Source organism: Aquarana catesbeiana, linkage group LG13, assembly GCF_042186555.1.
Source record: "Aquarana catesbeiana isolate 2022-GZ linkage group LG13, ASM4218655v1, whole genome shotgun sequence".
Taxonomy (NCBI): Eukaryota; Metazoa; Chordata; class Amphibia; order Anura; family Ranidae; genus Aquarana; species Aquarana catesbeiana.
Window position 1 is genome coordinate 53,729,428 of NC_133336.1, and position 21,008 is coordinate 53,750,435.

Consider the following 21,008-nt stretch of genomic DNA (forward strand, 5'->3'; position numbering starts at 1 on the left):
ACGGCACTCCTAAACCTTAAACCCACAATACTCACCCATACTCAATTCCAATTGTTTATCCAACTTAGCACTGCAGCTAAACAAACGATTGCCAAGGCGTGGAAGTCCCAAAATCTAATTCTTGCTGAAGCTAAACACAGAATGAACAGAGCACTTTTATACGCCAAGATGACAGCTATTGAAGAAAATAAAATAAATAAATTTCACAAAATTTGGCAACCTTGGGTTAAAAACTACCTCCCTACAGATTTTGACCAATCTCTGTTGTTACCACACTAAGATATATATCATATTATTACTGAAATATATATTATATTTGTATACCTAATGAGAGCTGGATCATCATCCCGGGAAACTTTTTTTTTTTCTCTTCTTTCCATCTTTATCTCTCCTCCCTCTCCTTTTCTTTTATTATTTCCTAAAATATTCCTATGGATACTTAGTCTAATAACTTGATTTATTTCTCTAATGTAAGATATCTCTAAAATTACTTTATTTTATTAACTTATTTATTTATCTTTTTTATCATACTGCAAAGATCTTCTGATGATTGATATGTATCCATGTATTGTATCATTTTATTTCTTCTTCTGTGAAAACTCAATAAATATATTTAACAAGAAAAAAATAAATAAATTAGCCCTTTATAGTACAAAAAGAGCAAATAATCGCTACGGTAAGGGGTTCATTTTTTTTTTATTTTTTACTGTGCAACAGTGAAAGTAATATTTACAGTAGTGATTACATGCTCTTTTTTTACTCTAAAGAGCTCATTTTTGTTTAACCCCATTATGTTACTGGCCGATCAATTATGAAAATAGTAATCGATTAATTTCATAATCGATTAGTTGTTTCGGCCATAGCTGAACATAACTCATGCACAGAGCAGAGCCCCAGCAGGCCCCATCCACTACAGCAGTGGTTCTTAACCTCAGTCCTCAAGTACCCCCAGCAGGCCATGTTTGCAGGTTTTCCCTTATCTTGCACAGGTGCTTTAAATCAGAGTCAATGGCTCGGTATTTTGGACAGCTATTTTATCTAAGCGAAATTCCCAAAACATGGCTTGTTGTGGGTACTTGAGGACCGAGGTTGAGAACCACTGCACTACAGGCTGTCTGCCGAAAACTACAGGAGGGCATGGATACAAGACCAGTCACCCTGCACAAGAAGATAAAACAGCAGTGACCGGTCTTTATTACAGAAAGCTCCTGCAGTTTTACATCAAAATTCAGGAAAGGATACACATGGCTCTTGTATTTAACCACTTGCCACCCGGCATATAGTAAAAATGATGGTAGCGGGCTGGCACTCTTGTTCTGGGATGGAATGTGATGACGCCCCAGAGTCGGCACGCATCACAGCCACGTCGTGTTCCTAGGATGCAGCGCGACCCAATCTTGGTAAAGAGCCAATGACACGGTTCTTTACCCATGTGATCGGCTGTGTCCAATCATAGCCGGTCACATGTAAACAAGGAAGTGCTGTTTATCGGCTCTCCTCACCTCACACTGACAAAGTCTGAGGCGAGGAGAGCCAATCACCTCCTTGCAGGGGAGACTGTACAGGTAATCAGGGCACTGATTATCAGGGCCTTGATTATAGTTCAGCCCCAGCAGTGCCACCAATCACCCACCAGTGCAGCATATTAGTGGTTCCTCATCAGCACACATCAGTGAAGGAGAAAAAATACGTTACAAAATTTACTGACAAAGAAAAACAATTTTTTTTCAAATTTTTTTAGTCTTTTTACATTTTTTTTTTTTTTTTAGCAAAAAAATAAAAAACCCAACAGTGATTAAATACCACCGAAAGAAAGCTCTGTGTGAAAAAAAAATGTCATTTGGGTACAGTGCTGCATGACCGCACAATTGTCATTGAAAGTGTGACATCACTGAAAGCTGAAAATTGGCCTGGGCATGAAGGGTGAAAGTGCCCAGTAGGCAATTTGCTGATCCCAGAGTTCAGCTTTAGGTCTTTGCCAAGATGCTCTCCTTAGGGACCCCTGGCTGAATCAGTGTCAATCGAGGAGTTGGCATAGCTGCAGCCAGGGGAAAGCAAGGCCAGACTCTGCAAAAGAGGAAGGTTTACTGAATCATTTAGCTTGGTGCAGTTAGAGCCTGTTAGTTGGGGGATAGTTAGCTGGCTCAGATACACCAAACCCCTCTTTTTTTTCAGCAAATACTTACAGTACTCTTATCCATCTCCAGTAACAACATGAAGAGCTTCCTCAGAGCCCTTTCACACTGGGGCGCCGGCGGTAAAACGGCACTATTTTTAGCGCTGCTCTACCGACGTTTTATCGGCGGTATTCGGCAGTTTTACCCCCCCTGCTAGCGGCCGAGAAAGGGTTAAAACCACTGCAAAGCGCTGCTGCAGCGGCGCTTTGCCGGCAGTATAGCCTCGCTGCCCCATTCATTTCAATGGGCAGGAGCGGTGAAGGAGCAGTATACACACCGCTTCTTCACTGCTCCAAAGATGCTGCTAGCAGGACTTTTTTTTACCGTCCTGTCAGCGCACCGTTACACTGTGAAAGCCCCGAGTGTGAGGAGCGGCTCTTTCAGGGCACTTTGCAGGCGCTATTTTTAGCGCTGTAGTGCCTGCAAAGCGCCCCAGTGTGAAAGGGGTCTCATTAAACATGAATGCTGATTAAGCAACTTGCAAAGAAGGTGGTTATCGGGGTTTTTTCTTTGTATCATTGTAAATAAATCCCCACATTACAAATGATATGTATTGGTCTTTATGAAATTATTGTAGCATTAAAGTCACGCTGGTACATGCGTTTCTTCAATCTATTTACTTCTACACCACACATACTGTAATAGAAATCTTTGCAAAAACCAGAACAAAGCAAGAGACAAAGCCTGCTGTAATAGCTGTAACCCTGGCATTTGGCCTCCATCAAATGGACGTTTGCAGGAACAAAATATGCCTAGCCTAAAATTCCCAGAAGTTTTCCACTCTCAAGGTGGTGCATAGCTGTACTCATGTAGACACTGATACACCTATGCATCTGTGTTTACCGGCACACGCGCGTTCAATGTACTTTCTGAATGTGAAAGTTTCATGTTTGGGGAAATACATTGCAGGCGCATGTGCAAGTTAATTCCAATGTGCAGAAGAATCATCAGGGCTTTTTTTTTTCCTTGGGAACGCAGTTCCAGGAACTCTCCCACAGAATGTATGTAAGTGTAAAGGGATGTTGGGGGGTGTACTTCAGGGTCTACTGATGCTAGCTGCTAGGGGATCTATTGTTGCTGGAGGTGATCTATTTTTTGCAGGGGTGTCTATTGTTCCTGCGTATAGATCTTATGTTGCTGGGAGGGATCTACTGTCGAGGGAGGGGTCTATTGCTGCTGGCTATTGGGAGATGCTGCTGCTGCTGCCGCCAGGGGTCTATTATTGCTGGCTGCAGGGTATTTATTTTACCACTTTTCTTGTTCACAAATTCCATACAAATTACTTAGTACCACCATTGATACTTCTGTATTCTCTAAAATAGAGCCGGGAGGCGGGTAGGGGCAGAGACAACAGGTGACTTGGAAAGGGGTAGTTCCTGCACCTATTCTTGGAGCAAAAAAAACAAAAAACAATGAGCATTGCCATGTACACACATAACCATTCACTTTTCAGGTCAGTTATATGCCCCACCTGCAGCACGTTAGGGCACAGTAAAATGCTGGAAATATATGCTTTACTTATTTATACCTAAAATTGTCTGCATGCATTAGGTCTTACTTTGAAATACAGGCACTTAGACTAATGGGGAGGATCAGGGGACAGGACAGTGAGGCCGCCTATCACATTGCTTGATCAATATGGCAGCACACAAGGCAGAGCGCTAAAGCACCAACTTCCCAGTTTTTTTTTTTTGTTTTTTTTTAATAAAAAAGGTTCCTTGGGTTTTAGGGCCCTATGAATGCTCCATAAGGGACACTAAAAAGTAAAATTAGAAATGAAAGGATCACACAAAGAATGAGGCATATAAACCTCTATTTAAAGTTGGAACAGGTTTTTAGAGCACACCTGTTTCATTTTTTTCAAACTGCAAATGAAAAGTGTATGTAAAATCCTTACAAAGATACTCTTGTTTGGTTCGCTTTAATGCCCTGTACACACGATCGGACATTCTAACAACAAAATCCATGGATTTTTTCCGACGGATGTTGGCTCGAACTTGTCTTGCATACACACGGTCACACAAAGTTGTCGGAAAATCCGATCATTCTGAACGTGGTGACGTAAAACACGTACATCGGGACTATAAACAGGGCAGTAGCCAATAGCTTTCGTTTCTTAATTTATTCTGAGCATGCGTGGCACTTTGTGTGTCGGATTTGTGTACACACGGTCGGAATTTCCGACAACAAGGTCCTATCACACATTTTCCATCGGAAAATCCTATCGTGTGTACAGGGCATTAGTCTGTTAAATACACAAATGAAAGTATTTTTCCCTTTCTAATTGATAAGTTAAAAACACCACATCTTACCATGCATTTGATTCTACTCCATTTTCTGGTGCAGCTCCTCCAAAGATCTGAGGCACTTACCAAATTTCTGGAAGATCCTGGGGCTTCCACGGCATGTACAGGTACCTCCCCAATCCATTGCTGCTGTGGGAATAACTGCCCATCTATAGATATCTTAACCATGCACATCTCATAATTTATTAACAATTTTCAGTAAAATAATGGTACTGCCAAGTCAGATCTTTTCAGTTAACAGAGTACAGTTTTTAGAAGACTGTTGAAAGCAATCCCTGCATTGCAGCCAAAAGGTGAATCCATTATATCAGGCCCCGTCCACACATTTCTACTAGAGGGGAAAAAAAAAACAAAAAACACATGCACTCATGGAAGGAGCACCAGACCAAAGAATAAGAGTCCAAATGAAATCAAAAACATATACACACACACACACATAGAGAGATAGAGATAGAGATATATATATATATATATCTCTCTATAAAAAAAAAAAACAGGATTTCAGGGGTCAGTGTTGGCTGTTTTAGTACAGCAAGACCCCACATATGAATGTTCAACTTGCGCACTTTCAAAGATGTGAACATGTGTTTGGATGTCCAATCATGTAAAAAACACCCTGACAGATCATCATTCCAACACAAGCAATGTTGGTGCGGCAAATTCCCCCCTCCAGAACACACGGATCAGCGCTTGCAGCTATTGTCAGCAGGTGCTGATCTTAGTTGGACTTGCGAACTAGCTCCCAGAATTGAACTTGTTCCCAAGTAGGCGACTTACCGTATAAAAACGAATAAGTTAATTTGGACTCTTGGTCTGGTGCTCCTTCAATTAGTGCCCTTATTTGCAGCTAACCTGCTGAGGTACCCACCATAAGGTAGCCTTGGCTGTTGTGAATAGCCTAACATGAGCCAGTGAGGTCTCCAAATGTTTTTGTTCTTTCATACTTTGTATGGACTCACATGAAAGTCCCAGCGTCTCTTGCATGCTTTTTTTCTTCATTCAAGCATTTTATCTGGTAGTCTATGAAAACTACAAGTGTACTTTGTTTTACTAAACAATGTCAGCATCAGCATGGACCTGCCTGTCTACCAGGGATGCTGGATCCACAGCAAGCAGCAGTCAAAGTCAAATGGCAGCCTTGGTTGTAACAGGTGCCCAGACAGGGTCTACTTGCGCTTCATTAAGGTAATCTCTAGAACTTATGTTAAACAAGCACCACATTGGCCTCATTTTCACCTGGTGATCCTGCAATACACTTCCTGGCCTCAGTTGACGCTTACTCACCAGTCATTTTATCTATGGAGAAAGCCATGGTTGTCACCACAACTCCCCCTCTACTTCTCCAGTGGGCGCAAAGTCCCCAGATGATAGTTTGAATAGCAGAATACATTGAGATTTCATATCACAAAAAGTGAGAACAAGCCTTTTATGTACTTGAAGAAAATGTATTTCAACATTTGTTTTCTCTTTTCCAGCTAAGATATCAAAACCATAGAGAGCTGAAACTGAACTTACAGTAAAAACTGCACGTCAGAATGGAAACACCTGACCTCAATTTCAGTCTCCATATTCTCCGAATAGCTGAGAGAACCATATACACTATTTCTGCCCCCCTTCCAAAAACTTGATACCCGGCTGTCAGTGATCCAATAGCTTCTATACTTTGAGTTACTGACCCAAAAACAAGCATGTGGGCATTTGAAGTGAGAACTTGTATGTATGCTGTGGATCCAGCTTTTGGTATGTTTGATTAGGTTTCACAATGCCCATGTTGATTTCTGAAGTGTTTTCATTTACATTCTGCCTCTGCATGTGTAGTGTATGCTACATTCGAGGCATGGGTCTGGCAATACCTGGCGCAGTTGCCAGTGTGCTTAGGTCTGCTCTCAACAGGACTTTTTAAAGCCATGCATGATCAACCTGTGGCCCTCAAGCTGTACACACCCCATGAGGCATTGCAAGTCACTAAGTTACAAGCATGACTCCCAGAGGTATGATGAGACTTGTATTTCAGCAACAGCTAGGGGGCCACAGGTTAAGCAGACATGCTTTAAGCCCTTAAATGACCTAGGTTATACCTGGTCATGTGTGCAGCACCGTGGCAACTACAGATCTAATAAGAGGCCAAGATATCATCAGTCTCAGCAGATTAGGGTGTGGGTGGGGTGTTAATTACACTTTAACTGTATCTCCTTTAAATACTTGTCTAAGTTACCTTAGGTGCTGGCCCAATAGCTTACACCTGGGCACACATATTAGTTATAAAGGAAGAATGAGCAAGCCCAAACTCTGATCTGCCCCATTAATAGAATTCAAATGACCAATGCCCCATTGCTTTATCCATGTAACCAGCACTGTTGCAGAATTTTCTCCACAGTTTTTCAGATTTTCTATTATTCCATCTATCCATCGCTGCCAGACATCAAACCCAAGTTTAGTCTACTTTAAAACATGCTTGTTATAAAACGAATAGAGTATGCCGACTTTCGAAATAACAATGCCTACGCCCAGTAAACATTGAGTCCATCTATAATGGGTCTTAACATACACAGAAGAAGCCAGAGAGAATGCACAGTGCCAAAGAAATACAAGACTTAATTTCTGTATACGACAGGGAGGGTGGCATCAAATAATTTTCATTAGGATAAAATCATACTGGCAAAGAATAATTACTTCTTCAATTAAGATCAACCCAGGTGACTTCAGTTGATGTTTTAATTTCCTAAAAAATGAAGCTCACACAGACAAAGCCATCAGTGGTTGCCACAGGCTGGCCAATATTTTTTGAACATTCAGTGACAACTGGACAAAAATGTAATGAAATATGATAGACACATGCTGCACCTTTAATAAAAGCAGAAGTCTAGTGGTTGCAGAAAAGTGACCTAAGAATTCTCAGGTTAGTTCTTTGCCTTGTGATCCCATCTACAAAGTGATCTGACTATCCTAGTGGGAATCCATCTACATTCCTTGCATTATGGAAAAGCATCAGCTGTTTTTTTTTTCTTAAGGGTTGTGGATTTCCAAATTCAAATAAAGCACACCACATTTTCATATTAATGGTTACCAGGGTTTTTTTTTTTTAAAAAATGACTCTTGAGCCACCTTCAGCAGGGACACCATTTAATTGCTGGTCATCTCACTCCTATTCAATTACAATTCTCATACCTTAGGTCACTAAACTTTTTTTTTTTTTTACCGTCTCAAATCAGACAAGGAAAATACTGTCAGAATAGAACATGTGAAAATTAACACTTAGTCTAAAAAAAATTCTTTGTAACAAAAAAGAAAAAAAAAAAAAAGAAAAAAAAAAGAAAATAACCGTTTTTTTTTTTCTGAAACATGATCATGTGAAAAAACAGAAAAGGGAGGGTGGGGGGTGGTACAATAGGTCTGTTTAATAACAGCCATTTTTTTTCTTTTTAAAACACAATACTGTGTGCTCAGTGCAAATGGAACATCCATACTTGCACACGCATACAGGATGGATATCAATAAGGAAATATATTAGATGGATAACATATCATTGCAATGAACAGAGCACAGGAAAAAAGCCAAAAGTAAATAATTTACATATTAGGCAACTTTTAATGCTGTAGTGCACTTATATATATATTTATATAAAATAAAAAAAAAAGTCCAACTCTCCCTCCCGTTCCAGCAGCTTGTTCCGTTTTTTTTTGTCATATCGTAATTTCAGGAGATGCAGGAATTATTGCCTAAATAATTCTATACATTAAACCAGTGTTCTCAGGGAAAAAAACACCTCAAATTGCTACGTATTTTACAATGATTGTTCACCTTCCTGCCTAGTTATGTTTCCTTCTTTACAGTTTTAACTCATTGGCAATTTTGGAAGCAATGTTTTTGAAAGCTATGGAGGTTCCAGATATCCGCTTAAAGCGGACTCCGTTCAGAGACAGTCTCGGCAACTTGCACACTTCCATCTCCCACTGGACGAGATTTTCGGCATGGCCATCCCCGTGGACGCAGAAAAGCAAGAAGCGCTCTCGCTGCTCGTAGTCGCAGTTGTTGGCATCTAGAACCTTGCGGATCTCACGCATCATGTCGTTGGGATCCATGGAACTGGTGGTTTTCATACTCCACGTAAAACGTAGAGACCGCGGCTTGGACTCTTTGTTCTCATCTTTCTGGTCCCCTGACACGTTACGACTAGAAGAAAAAAAAAGTGACGCTGTTTGTCATCTATCATGTCAAGGTGAAATATTAGTATATGATATTGTGATGAGCTGGACACAGTGGGGGAGATACTAAAACTGGTGCACTCAAGCTGGTGCAGCTCTGTATGATAGCCAATCAGCTTCTAATTCCAGCTTGTTCAATTACACTTTGACAATAAAACCTGGAAGATGATTGGTTTCTATGCAGAGCTGCACCAGATTTTGCACTTCCCAGTTTCATTAAATAACCCCTGATGTTTGAGGCTTTACTTCAGCGCTTTATTATTTTAACAATCTGTCCTTTTTTAAATATCTTTTTGTGACCGTTATTAGGTTTAAAACCTTTTCAAATAGACATGAAAAGTGTACATAAAGTCAAAATATTTTTTTCTTGGATAGATTAGGGAAGTATTAAACTCAATTTTTTTTTTTCAATCTGGATCCCATTATTTCCTAATGCGAAGAAATGTCACCTGCACACCAAGGAATATCTCAAACAGGTCCAAAGCTTTATTACAATGTCACATAACACCTACAAAGGCAATGTTGCACGGCCCCTTCATCAGGCTAATGGCTCAGAAACGCTGCCTTTGTATGTACCATGTAACCTTGTAATAAAACTTTGGACCCGTTTGAGGAATCCTTAGTGTTCTGGTGGCATTTCTTCACATTGTGTGTAAAACGGTTCCCAGCCTGGGGTCACTGCAGCACCCACCAATACTAAACAGCCATCTTCAGGAACGTGAGCATTGAGAATATTGTGATTGCACTGATATTTGCCATCACATCTTGTCCCAGACACACAACAGAAGTGAAAGAACTAGAAAGTGAGAAGCTGTCACTAGAGCAGGTGTCCCCATTGGAATATTTTCCCTCACTTGCCATTTCTTTGAAAAATTTAAAATTTTAGATATCATCCACTTAAAGTGGTAGTAAACTGCAGTAGTTAAGTAAAAAAAAAAAAAAAAAAATCCCCTGTAAGGTAATTGCATAATGTGCTAATACAGGGCTCTAAATTTCAAGTCTTGAGCTACTAGCCAGGCCTCAAAGGTTACTCGCCACCAGTTGACCCAACCAAGCCCTACCCTGCCCCTAAACACGCTCTCATAAATTATCTCATGAAATGACACTTAAAATGTTTTATGCAGAATTAAGTTATAAAAATAAATATTACCAACTTTATCAGTGCAACCTCACCTGTAACAATTCAGCCTACCACCTGTGGCCATCAAGGCAGCCTACCACCTGTGGCCATCAAGGCGGCCTACCACCTGTGGCCATCAAGGCGGCCTACCACCTGTGGCCATCAAGGCGGCCTACCACCTGTGGCCATCAAGGCGGCCTACCACCTGTGGCCATCAAGGCGGCCTACCACCTGTGGCCATCAAGGCAGCCTACCACCTGTGGCCATCAAGGCAGCCTACCACCTGTGGCCATCAAGGCAGCCTACCACCTGTGCAGGGGAGGAGAGGAAGAGGATTGCCGGCCGGATCATCAGAGTCCTGAGGAACATCACTGTAACAGCTTTAATTTCAATTGCCGTGTGTTCCCCGCGCTTGCCGTCACATACAGCCCCGCCTCCTGACCCGGGGACTTTGATATATGTTACACGTCCAGGGATTACACGAGTGTTCTGTCTATCAAAGTACCTGGGCCAGGAGGCGGGGCTGTATGTGACAGAGTGCGGAGAACACACGGCAATCAAAATGAAAGCTTTTACAGTGATGTTCCACGCTCTGATGATCTGACCAGCTCTCTTCCTCTGGGCGATCACTGGGAGAAGGACTCGCCCCCCTCCAGGCAGCCCACTCACAAAATGCGAATGGAAAATTTGAGGCCTGTGCTAGTATGCATCGCAAACTAGCATATTCTGAAATACTTACCTTGGAACAAAGCCCTCTAGCAGCATGCTGTCACTGCTGACAGGGCTTCCATCTTTCCCCGGTCTTCCTTCCAGGTTCGCTGTATGAGTGGCCAGAGCTGCGACTGAAGCGGTTGGAGCCCTTGGCTACGGCACAGAGCTCTGAAGGTCTGACATGGTATGCCGGACCTTCAGAGTAAATGCACCGGTGATGTCAGCAGCTGCATCCAGTGGTGTTATCTCCTAAACGGTGCACGCTTGGAGATATTCAGTTTACCTACAGGCAAGTCTCATTATAAGCTTACCTGTAAGTAAAAATCATAAAGCGGACTTTACTACCGATTTAATGACCACAGATGGCAGTAAAAGTTTGACAAGAAATTTCAACCCTTCTGTAATCTATCTAAAAAAAAAAAAAAGTTTTGGCTTTATTAGTGCTGATGAGGGAACCCAGAAAAGGAGGAGATTTGGGGCTGCTTTGTGCAAAACCACTGTACGATGCAGTAAATATAACATCTATTTTAGGGGGGAAAAAATGTTATCCTTCACAATAATTTTAAAGGAGGTGGTAAAAAAAAGAAAAAAGAAAAAGGCTAGTAGGCACTGATGGCATGTTTATTCAGTAGTGTCCCCTCAAAATACACTCAGGCTGTTTTTCATCTTCACCAAGCAGACTGAGACTAAATGTAACTTACAGCAGTAACTCAAGTCCATGAAACCTTTCGGCTTCTTATAAAAGGGCTAGGTGACTGCTGTAAATAATGGCGGACAATCTTGGAGACTTCCTGCAGGCAGTGGATGTCAAGATGTCCAACTGTGCATACACATGGCTGGCTGATCAACCATGGCTAAGCATCAAGGCTATTGCCTGACTCAGGAACATAGTAGCAGGAAGGCCAATGAGGGAAAAAAAAAAAAAAAATCTCTCTCCTAAAGTGCTTTATAACTTCCGCTGCTGCTTATAATAATTTTTCACAGTTATATGTAGAAATCATTCTGGACAATTGTGAAAAGAGGTAAAAACGAGCAATTCTTTTATTAGCATCCGAAAAAGCTAAGGCAACAAAAGGCATAACCTTCAATGGACAGACCCTCAGCTGAAAGTCAAGCCCAAAATACGGTGTGGCAAAAGAAAACCTTTTGCATAAGTACATAAGAAAATGTTAAAGCTTTCATTAAACTGATATTAAAGATATTTCAAACATGACAGATTAACTACCTGTACATGGGTCCGTTCAAGAAGGATAGCGATGTCCGCCGGTGATAGACGCGATAACTTTTGCGCAAACAAATCAATATACACTTATTGTGATTTTTTTATACCAAAAATATGTGAGAGAATACATATTGGCCTAAACTGATGAATAAATTCGTTTTTTTATATATATTTTTTTGGATATGTATTATAGCAGAAAGTAAAAAAAAAAAAGTTTGTTTCAAAATGGTCTTTTTTTGTTTATAGCGCAAAAAATAAAAACCGCAGAGGTGATCAAATACCACCAAAAGAAAGCTCTATTTGTGGGGGGGGGGGGAGAGGACGTCAATTTTGTTTGGGTACGTCGTCACACGACCGCGCAATTGTCAGTTAAACCGATGCAGTGCCGTATCGCAAAAAAAAATGGCCCGGTCATTAAGGGGACAAATCCTCCTGGGCCTGAAGTGGTTAATTAGTCTGGAGCTACATTAACGGGTGCCTTTTTATCATCCTGAAGCTCAGCTTTAAAAAAACAAATAGTTGTAATTTCCAATAAACATTCAAATTATGATCCTGTATTTTTTCTCCTTTAGGCTGGGTTCACAGTGACGCAAATTGGATGTGGATTTTCCCGCATCCAATTCGCATGACAGGAGACTGTGACCGGCTCTTAATGGAGCTGGTTCACACAGCTCTGGGATGGCCACAAAGCACACTGGAAAAGGGTCCTATGCATCTTTGGCTCCATTTCAGGTGCAAATTCAGTCCCGACTTGCACTTAAATCAGTGAACAGGGACACACCGGACCCCCTGCTGTGACCACGTGGCCGCAGCTAGTGTGAACCCAGACTTAATGGATATGACGATTTCTTTGACAAAGTTTCAATGGGGTTGAAAAAAGGAAAACTTTGTTGCCCACAGCTACCAGATACCTCCGTTTTTAACCACTCGTCACTCGAGCCAATGATGACACTTTTCTTTTCTTTTTTGATAAAAAATTACTTAAATCTCAAACATTACACCTTTTTTTTATAAGCAAAGGGCCTAGAAAAAAAAATGGTGGGTGCTGCGACTTTTTTTTTTAGGTCACACAGTATGTCTCCTCTGGCCTCCAAACCATCTGATCAAACAAAGATTGGTTTGATCAGATGCTTGTACAAGCCGGTAACAGCTTTTAAAACATTAAACCAAAACTGGAAGCAGCAAAATCCTCAATTTCTGATCTCACAGAGAGGGAAGAACAACACCAGCCAATGCCGCCATTTGGAGGGGTTCCAGGCTCCCCAATCAAAACGAGAGAGCCTGGGGAAAGGAGGAGGCAGGAGGGGTGCACCCCCTTCCGCCTGTAGAAGTGATCAAGTGGCCTCTACTGTAAAGGGAATTGCCCACTGAAAAATTGATATGGGATGATGCTTGCTCGTGCAGACATCATCCCAGAATAACCACCAAAACCCTAGGAAGTCATAGGGCAACAAGTGGTTAAACCCAATCTGAAAATAATAGAATCTGATCACTGTGGGAACACAGTTAAACCAGTAGTACAAGTCTTAAAAGTGACCTTGTGAATCAACCAGAATTAGGGGTCGACTGATTATCAGTGCAGCCGATATTCACTTTTCTTGAAGCATCGGTATTGTCACAAACACCGGTATTGCTTCAAGGGGTTGTACCGGGGTGATGCCGGTACCGTTCTTTAGAGTGGACGGTCAGCTTTCTTGTAATAACAACCAATGCAACTCGGCTGTTATTACAAGCAGCAGGAGGGGACAATTCCCCCCCCCACCCCCCCCCCCCCCCCCCCCCCCGGGTCTCTGTCCCACTGAGAGGCCTGAGCGACCAGCCGGCACGTCCGCCGACTGGCTGAAGACCTAGACAAAGCCAGATTGGCTTTGTACAGGTCACAGATTTAGTAACCCCAGAAGTGATGTCATGACACCAGATTTAAAAAAAAATAGAAAGTATTCAAAAACGCAGCTCTTGACGTTTTGAATACTTTCAAGTGCAGAGGAGGGGTTTGGCGTCTTATAGACCACAGACCCCTCCATAAAGAACACCTGTTACTGCCACAAGGGATGTTTACATTCCTTGTGACAGCAATAACAGTGATAAAAAAAAAAAACTATAATATATATATATATATATATTTTTTTTAAAAGGACAGTGAAAAAAATAGACTTTTAAAAATGTTTTTATAGTCCATTTTAAAACTAATTTAACTCTGTCACCTGAAACCTCAAGCCTTACCATATAGTACACGTCATTAAATTCAGACCCTTTTGACATGGACATTACTATAGCGGATCTACGGAATTAGGTTTCAGGAGAATTTCCTGGTTTCTCTGTATCATCATAAGAAATGTAGCCCTCACACATAGTTTCCCCATAACCTAACATTCCAAAGTTGCCATGGTGACAGTCAAGAGAACATCTCACAGCAATAGTACACATTAAACAGTTTCCAAAATACACTTTTTTAAAAAAAAAATTTGGGAGACTCGTGTCTACCTACCTTTCCCTTCATAACAGGTTTTACAAAAATCACAACAAAATGTGGCCCTTTAACAGTAAAATTATTTTCATGCACTATGAAGCAAAATGAAAATGCTATATATAGACAAAAAAAAAAAAAAAAAAAACCTTCAGGAAACTCAAGCTTTTTGCAATTATATAAAGCAGCATGCATAAACATTCTCATGGAAGGGTTAACTGGATGCTTGCGGGTGAACGTTAGAAGAGAGAAATAAATATGATTGCCCTCACCTTGAGCCCTCATACCTCCCGTTTCTCTCAGTTTCAGATGGGAGCCTCATTGAAAACATTGTGAAAAAGCAAAGACAAGCAGAAACAAATCTTACACTGGTGTACTAGGACTCAAAACGATAAGTGATCAGATCAAAACATTTTCTTTTTAACTTTCATTGGAATGCTGCAAATACTGTGATACTGCACAATTTAATTTATTACCTTTTGGCTAACAGACTAGTGCAATAAAGTGCCATTCAACTAACATTTGAACCTAAAGGGATTGTTCCTTTTCCAGAATACAGTTGAGGAAATATCCTTTCATTATTTGTGGCAAAGTGGCTAATACTGTAAAAGCACAAAGACCAATCATTTGGCTACCTTAATTTGAGTAAAATTACAGCAATTATAAAAATCAGCACTGAAAAAGGTTTGACCATAATGTTTTAGAAAAAAAAGCAACGGTTTAAAAAAAATAAAAAACAAAAAAATAAAATAAAAATAAATCAAATCATTCAAGTGGTCAATTTATAAATATCTCACACAACTTTACCCGAAGTTTAGCACATTTTTCTAATTGGATTTCGTTGAAAAAAATTGTGAGTCCAGGGTGAAAGTTATGCAACTCACGTGGAATAAAAACAGCAGTTTCCAAATTGTATGTTCTTAGCCCCCCCCCCCCCCCCATACAAAATAGTATGCAGTTAGTTATGCCCCATAAATACATTATAAGCCTTAACTATAAACTGTAGCTTTGAAACCTGCCCAAGATATAGAAATCTGTCTCCTATTCTACTCCAATGCTTGTGGACCTTTGACGAAACAAAAATGAAAAAAACTTGGTAACTTCAAAAATTACAATTGTGGAAATTTGAAATATTGGTGACCATTTCTACACTGAACATATCATTACTACAATGGAGTGTGTGTGTGAGCACGAGTATTATAAACTTTGACAAAGTAACTCATATTTCTGAAATTTCCAAGTGCTACAAATCTTTGGCTGCCAGCATGCGGAGTGTATTAGTAATCATGAAACATGAATTTTATGATGCGCAAGACTTCATGGTGCCACAGTGCACAAGACATGCACAGCTGATAAAAGTAGTTCATTATCCAGTGGACAGTAAGAAAGAAGGGCCCTACCAAATTTAGTTGTCAGCAGAAAGGTTTAGTAGTCAGAAAACTCAGATCCAGTAAGACAAGGTATACAGAAAAAACAAAAATGCATAGGCAACTTAAATCCTACCTTTTTATAAATCTGAATGACATGTTTCTAAAAAATAAAAAATTAAGTAGAAAAATTAAAATGGGCAAACTTACAAAGGAAAGTGATAAGCAGTCACACCTAAAACATGGCAATGCAACAAACACCCAGAAACAACCTCAGTGATGTCAGTTGTTGGTCCAGATATCAACTTTTTTTAATGTTAATGTAAATTGCCTGGATCAATTTTTTTTTTTTCCTTGACACCATATTGTCACAAATTTAAAGTAGCAGCCTATGCAGTTTGCAGATGTTTTAAAACTTGAATCAAAACGAATATTCAATTCCGGAAATTAGGTATTTGTCAAAGTTCTGTAACAGGTTTTGTGTAAATCCCACATTCTTTCATGAGACTCTAGCCTCAAATAAATCAAAGTAATAATGAAAGACTAAATGTTTGTTAAGTCTTGACCTTTAGGAAATAGGATTCAGTCTTTTGCTGCATGAAGGAACATACATACTCATGCAAGTCTTCTTACAAAAATGCTCATTTAGGATATGGAATGTGCTTTTTACATCATAGCTAGTAGTTGACAAAAAAAACTAAACTAACCAGCTGGAACAGGACTGCAGAAAATCAGAATAAAAAGTCACACAAGAGATACTAAAATAGGATTAATCATCAATATTTTAAGGAGAGGAGAAAATATATAATATATATATATATATATATATATATATATATATATATATATATATATATATACACACACAAACTCTTGATTTTATTTTACCAGCCTTTGAAGTTTGGCTGGTAAAATAAAGCCAAGAGTTTGGAGTTTCATCAAAAGGCATAAAAAAATATAGATTAGTGGCTGCATGCGTAAATGCTGACAATATTAATAGATTAATATATCATCTCTATTATATAAAATATGCATAAAAAAGGAAAAATTCACATTACTGCAAGTTTTTGCCAACTAAAGGAGATAGGACAAATATCTTGCCCTAACATGAAATTACAAAGAATGTGTTTCTTGTTGAATAAGGTTTGATCTACCTATAGGAGGTAGCAACTTTCAGTTGTGAGTACTGGGACGCCAGAGGTTACTCTGTTCTTGCCATTATCCCCACCCAGGGCTTAAGTTCCACCAAAACAGTTTTGTGCTTGAACTGGTGATCAGTTGTAAAATCAATGTGCATGGTTTAAAGTGATAACCTAAAAAGTGTGTCCAAGAGCTGAGTTCCCTTAAGCTGAAACACCAAACAGCCCCTTAAGCCAGCCATAGATGGAACGAATCTCAGCGGGTTCAACAGGGACTGGCCGAGATTTGATCCATCTATGGGCAGGATAATTGTACCCAAGTCGATCCATCGATTAACTTGGTGCAACCAAAATGTTGGATTTCTAGCATGTGATTCTTGCCAGCGGCTATATTTGCCATCAGTAATCATTGTGCTCCCTTGGCAAAAATGGCTCCCTGCGCTCCCCTGCCGGGAAAACACAATAGCTCTGCGGGAGGGATTCCCCCCAACAACGCTGACAGCATTGATAGGGGAATGAAGCTATATTTTTCCCCTGATACCGGTAGTTGCAGGAAAGAAAATCATAATTTATGGCCTGCCTTAGTGGAACTTAGCAAGAAAATCTCTTCACCCGAGTGCAATCAATGTCCACACACCAAGGAGTATTCCAGTTTGGTCACATCATTAGCTTTATAAGTAATCGTATACAAGCAGAAGAGCCCCCTTAGTCATGTCTTTTTTTGGGGGGGGGCTTTTGTCCGACAGAATCCATGTTTTCCAGGTTTCTAAAGTAATATAATGGGTTTCATGTTACAAACCTGAACTAAACATACAAAAAAACAAGATATCTACATGAAATGCTTTCTTCTGACCCTGTCCCTAACCTTAGATCATCAAAGTCGGGGAAAAAGAAGTCATTAAAATTGTAGTTGCAGTTTAGGCCTCAAACAGTGTGAAGTAAAAATCGCACTCAATGTATATTTTTTACTCCAGGCTCTTCACGATGTCCAGGGCAGAAATAAGTGCCATACGTCTCCACGAACCATGCAAATCGCTGGCTTCATATTGAATTGTGACAAACAAAATGAACAGACCGTCGTAAGGAGCGAGGAGATTGGCAAACGGCTTAATGAACTCTTGCACTTTTCTCTTTTGTTTGATATTAGGGATAAAGGGAGAATTTATGATTATTACTTTATTACCTACCTTTATTAATGTCTATACTAGCACTTTCCAAATTTCCTTTGTGATCATGTAGGTTCCATAACTATATAGAAAGCTGGGTCCAACGCGAGCGTCCCAATAAAAAAAAAAAAAAAAATCTTTGCAGCAGGCAAAGTCAAACCCATCCCTTATACACACTGCCAAACCTAGTACCAAGGAAAGACAACAGCAGGCCTGAAATTCACTGGCCACTAAACTACTGCTTCAAGATCTAACAGTAGCTGGTCTTGTAATCAAAAGCCTAGAACGGAGGATGTGATCTCTGGAATGATAGGATTAGTCAATCAGGAACTCTGATCCTCCTCTTCTGCAAGGATTACGTGACCAGCTGCTCAGTGAAGGTAAGTATTTCATGTGTTCTGTTATCCTTCGTGACAATAGTGGGACCAATGGTCTGCCCTAAATGCTTTTGACAGACTACCAAGACAACTGGGGAATTGTCTTAACATAGGGCACCAGGAATGAATTTTCAAAGCATGTAAAAGCATAATGGGGAAAGATTATAAATAGTATTTATAGCCAAAGCTTTGCATTCTATGGCCTTGCGTTACAGTGTCATATTTATCAGAAATGTCATGTTAAGATGGAAGTGGTCAAATAAAAAGCAGAATCCAAAATTCAGACTGTCAGTCCCATCTAGGAGTCGATGGATAATTTAATAGTCAGAGATCAGGTGTTTCCATTAAGGACAATAAAGGCTTATATTATCTATCCACTAATTTTAGCCACTTTGGCTACCTGGGCCCTGAGTTTAATCCAGCCAAACTTTAACAAGCAACCTCCAATGGTTTTCAATGATTGTAAAAATAACCTTAATGCCCAAGTGCAGGCCCCCTAAAGTGCATCTATGGCACCTTTTTTTTACTTTTGGATAGAGCAAGGAAGGATTAGGACACTTTCTGTGTGGAAAAAAAATCTCTAATGGAGCCCCTTCCCAGAGAGCAGTAAAACCTGACAAGGGGTTCCAATCTCTCTAAAATCCATTCAAAACTTAGGAAAAAGAAAAAAAAAAAGTTTAGGGGTAGAGCTATGCTTAAAGGGAGCACAGCTTTTATCATTGGAGGTAAAAATTAACACTTGACCCAGCATGCACTCCTTGGATCAAAGGAAGGATTAAAGAACCTAACACGGACACACTTGCAGGCATTTTACATTGTAATGAAAAATTTAACTTTTGTTAAAAAATAAAATCTCCAACAGGGGCTCAAACTTCAACAGGACAAGACAGAATCCAGCACTCCACTCTTAAAAAAGTTTTTGGCGATTGCACTTCAAGCAGCAGGATCCTTTTACAAATATAGCAAACCATGACAGGCTCATATAATGCACAATGAATTAGGGATGAACCAATACCAGTTTTTAAGACTAATACTTTTTCTCAAATACTCACCGATAGCAATCACTGATACCTATTTTTGTTAGACTAATGAAAAATTACTGATTCACACATATATTATAGTTTTGGATGTGTTCTGAACCGCATCTGATTCATATGACATGTGAACCAAAATCCTTTTCTATGGAGATGGTTCACATATGTGCGGTCCCGGCCGCAGCGCCGTTTAAAAAAAAAAAAAACCTGGTACAATTTTAAGCCCGGTTCAGGTCCGATTTCCAATGTCATACACCAACAATTTGCTCTGGAAATCGCATCTGAGCCACAAAATGAAACTGCATCTGACTCTTACAAATTGCACTGCTAACCAGCCCCTCACATATGTCAATCCAGGCTTAGGTCGACAGTTAAAGTCTGCAGACTTGAAGGTATCGGTTTTATTATCGGAGCATTTGCACAAATACTCGTGAAAATTCTTGGTATGAGTATAACGCTACAATAAATGACTTACAATTTTTTTTTATTAAAATGCCTAAAGTACATTGTGGAAATAAACTTTTACACTTATTTTTCTAAAAAAACACTAAGTTATTTGACACAAACATGATATTTCTGAAAGTTTTATTAAACTTTGTTACAAGCAAATCAGGATGGAAGTTATGTAAATAAGTCAAATTGTTTCTTTTTTTTTGTTTTACAAACAGCTTAAATCAATTGGTTAATTGAACTGTAGCAGATGGAAAAGACTAAGTGACAACTTCTGGACCTGCCAGTTGTCAGGCTGCACACTGGAAAAAGGGGTATTAATGAGGATTCGATTATTAGACCCTGAGAACATTTTTTTCCTGTCCGGAGACTGAGGTCATCAGTATGTAACAATGTAACATTATTGCATTGCTGTTAACAGATCAAGGTAACCCATTGTAATTAACAAACACTTAAGGTTTAGAAGAAAAAAAAATATGTCAGGTTCACAGAGTGTTTTTAAACAGACCTGTCACCTACACAGGATAGAAGCAAAGACTGTCACTTCCTGTGTACAAGACAAGTCACCTTTAAGGCAAATACTTTTTAAAATTCAGATGCACATTCAGGCTGCATTCACACCGGAGCGTTTTAAAATTGTGCGTTTTTACCGCAATTTTGTACAGGTCACCAATGTAAAAAGCAGAAAACCACCTGTAATCAGCCCCAAAGAAGCTCATGTTCTTTTCTGAGCTCAAGGCGTTTTGCTTCAGGTGACAAAAACGCTCAGCTGTGAACAGTGCCATTGAAATGAAAGGGATTTTTCTTGTTGGGCCTTTTTCAGGCGTTTTACAAGCGTAAAATGCTGAAAATGCTCCGGTGTGAATGCAGCCTTAAACAAATACAGGCAAGATTTTGTTCAAGGGCTATAAAAACACACAAAAAAAAAACAAATACATTTTTAAACTGTGTTTGAGACTTGACATTGCAAAGTATAACATTTTTCAAAAGGTTCTGTAACAAGTTTGACTTTAGGTACAGAAACATACCTGGAGTGGTCTTTATATTCCCCGGCTCTTCCCAAATGCTGAAATGATCCAATTAGGCTAAGCTATCCCTAATATTGAGTCTGGCCACCCAACACATTACTGGTCAGTAAGCAGTCCCGTCATAGTGGCAGACCAACAGAATAGGGAACAGCAAAGCTCAAATATCACCACAACCAAATGTTGCCTGATATCTCCCATCAGAACTGCCCAGCATTTGAACACAGCGGGGGCACTAAAAG

At 39.9% G+C, this 21,008-nt stretch overlaps 1 protein-coding gene across 12 annotated transcripts in view; it reads right to left on the minus strand.

Annotated features, from left to right (window-relative positions):
* Nucleotides 1-7,184: 7,184 nt before the first annotated feature.
* The window catches only part of MARK3 (microtubule affinity regulating kinase 3), a 140,510-nt gene continuing 126,686 nt past the window's right edge, over nt 7,185-21,008 (minus strand). For 4 of the 12 annotated variants that reach the window (XM_073610498.1, XM_073610497.1, XM_073610504.1 and 1 more), the window contains 3 exons: nt 15,712-15,738; nt 14,481-14,525; nt 7,185-8,656 (listed from right to left, as the gene is read on the minus strand). In XM_073610498.1, the coding sequence (XP_073466599.1) occupies nt 8,311-8,656; nt 14,481-14,525; nt 15,712-15,738 (418 nt within the window). In that variant the 3' untranslated portion in view covers nt 7,185-8,310. The remainder of the gene's footprint in view (nt 8,657-14,480; nt 14,526-15,711; nt 15,739-21,008) is intronic. The other 8 variants (XM_073610500.1, XM_073610499.1, XM_073610505.1 and 5 more) reach the window with 3 other exon arrangements.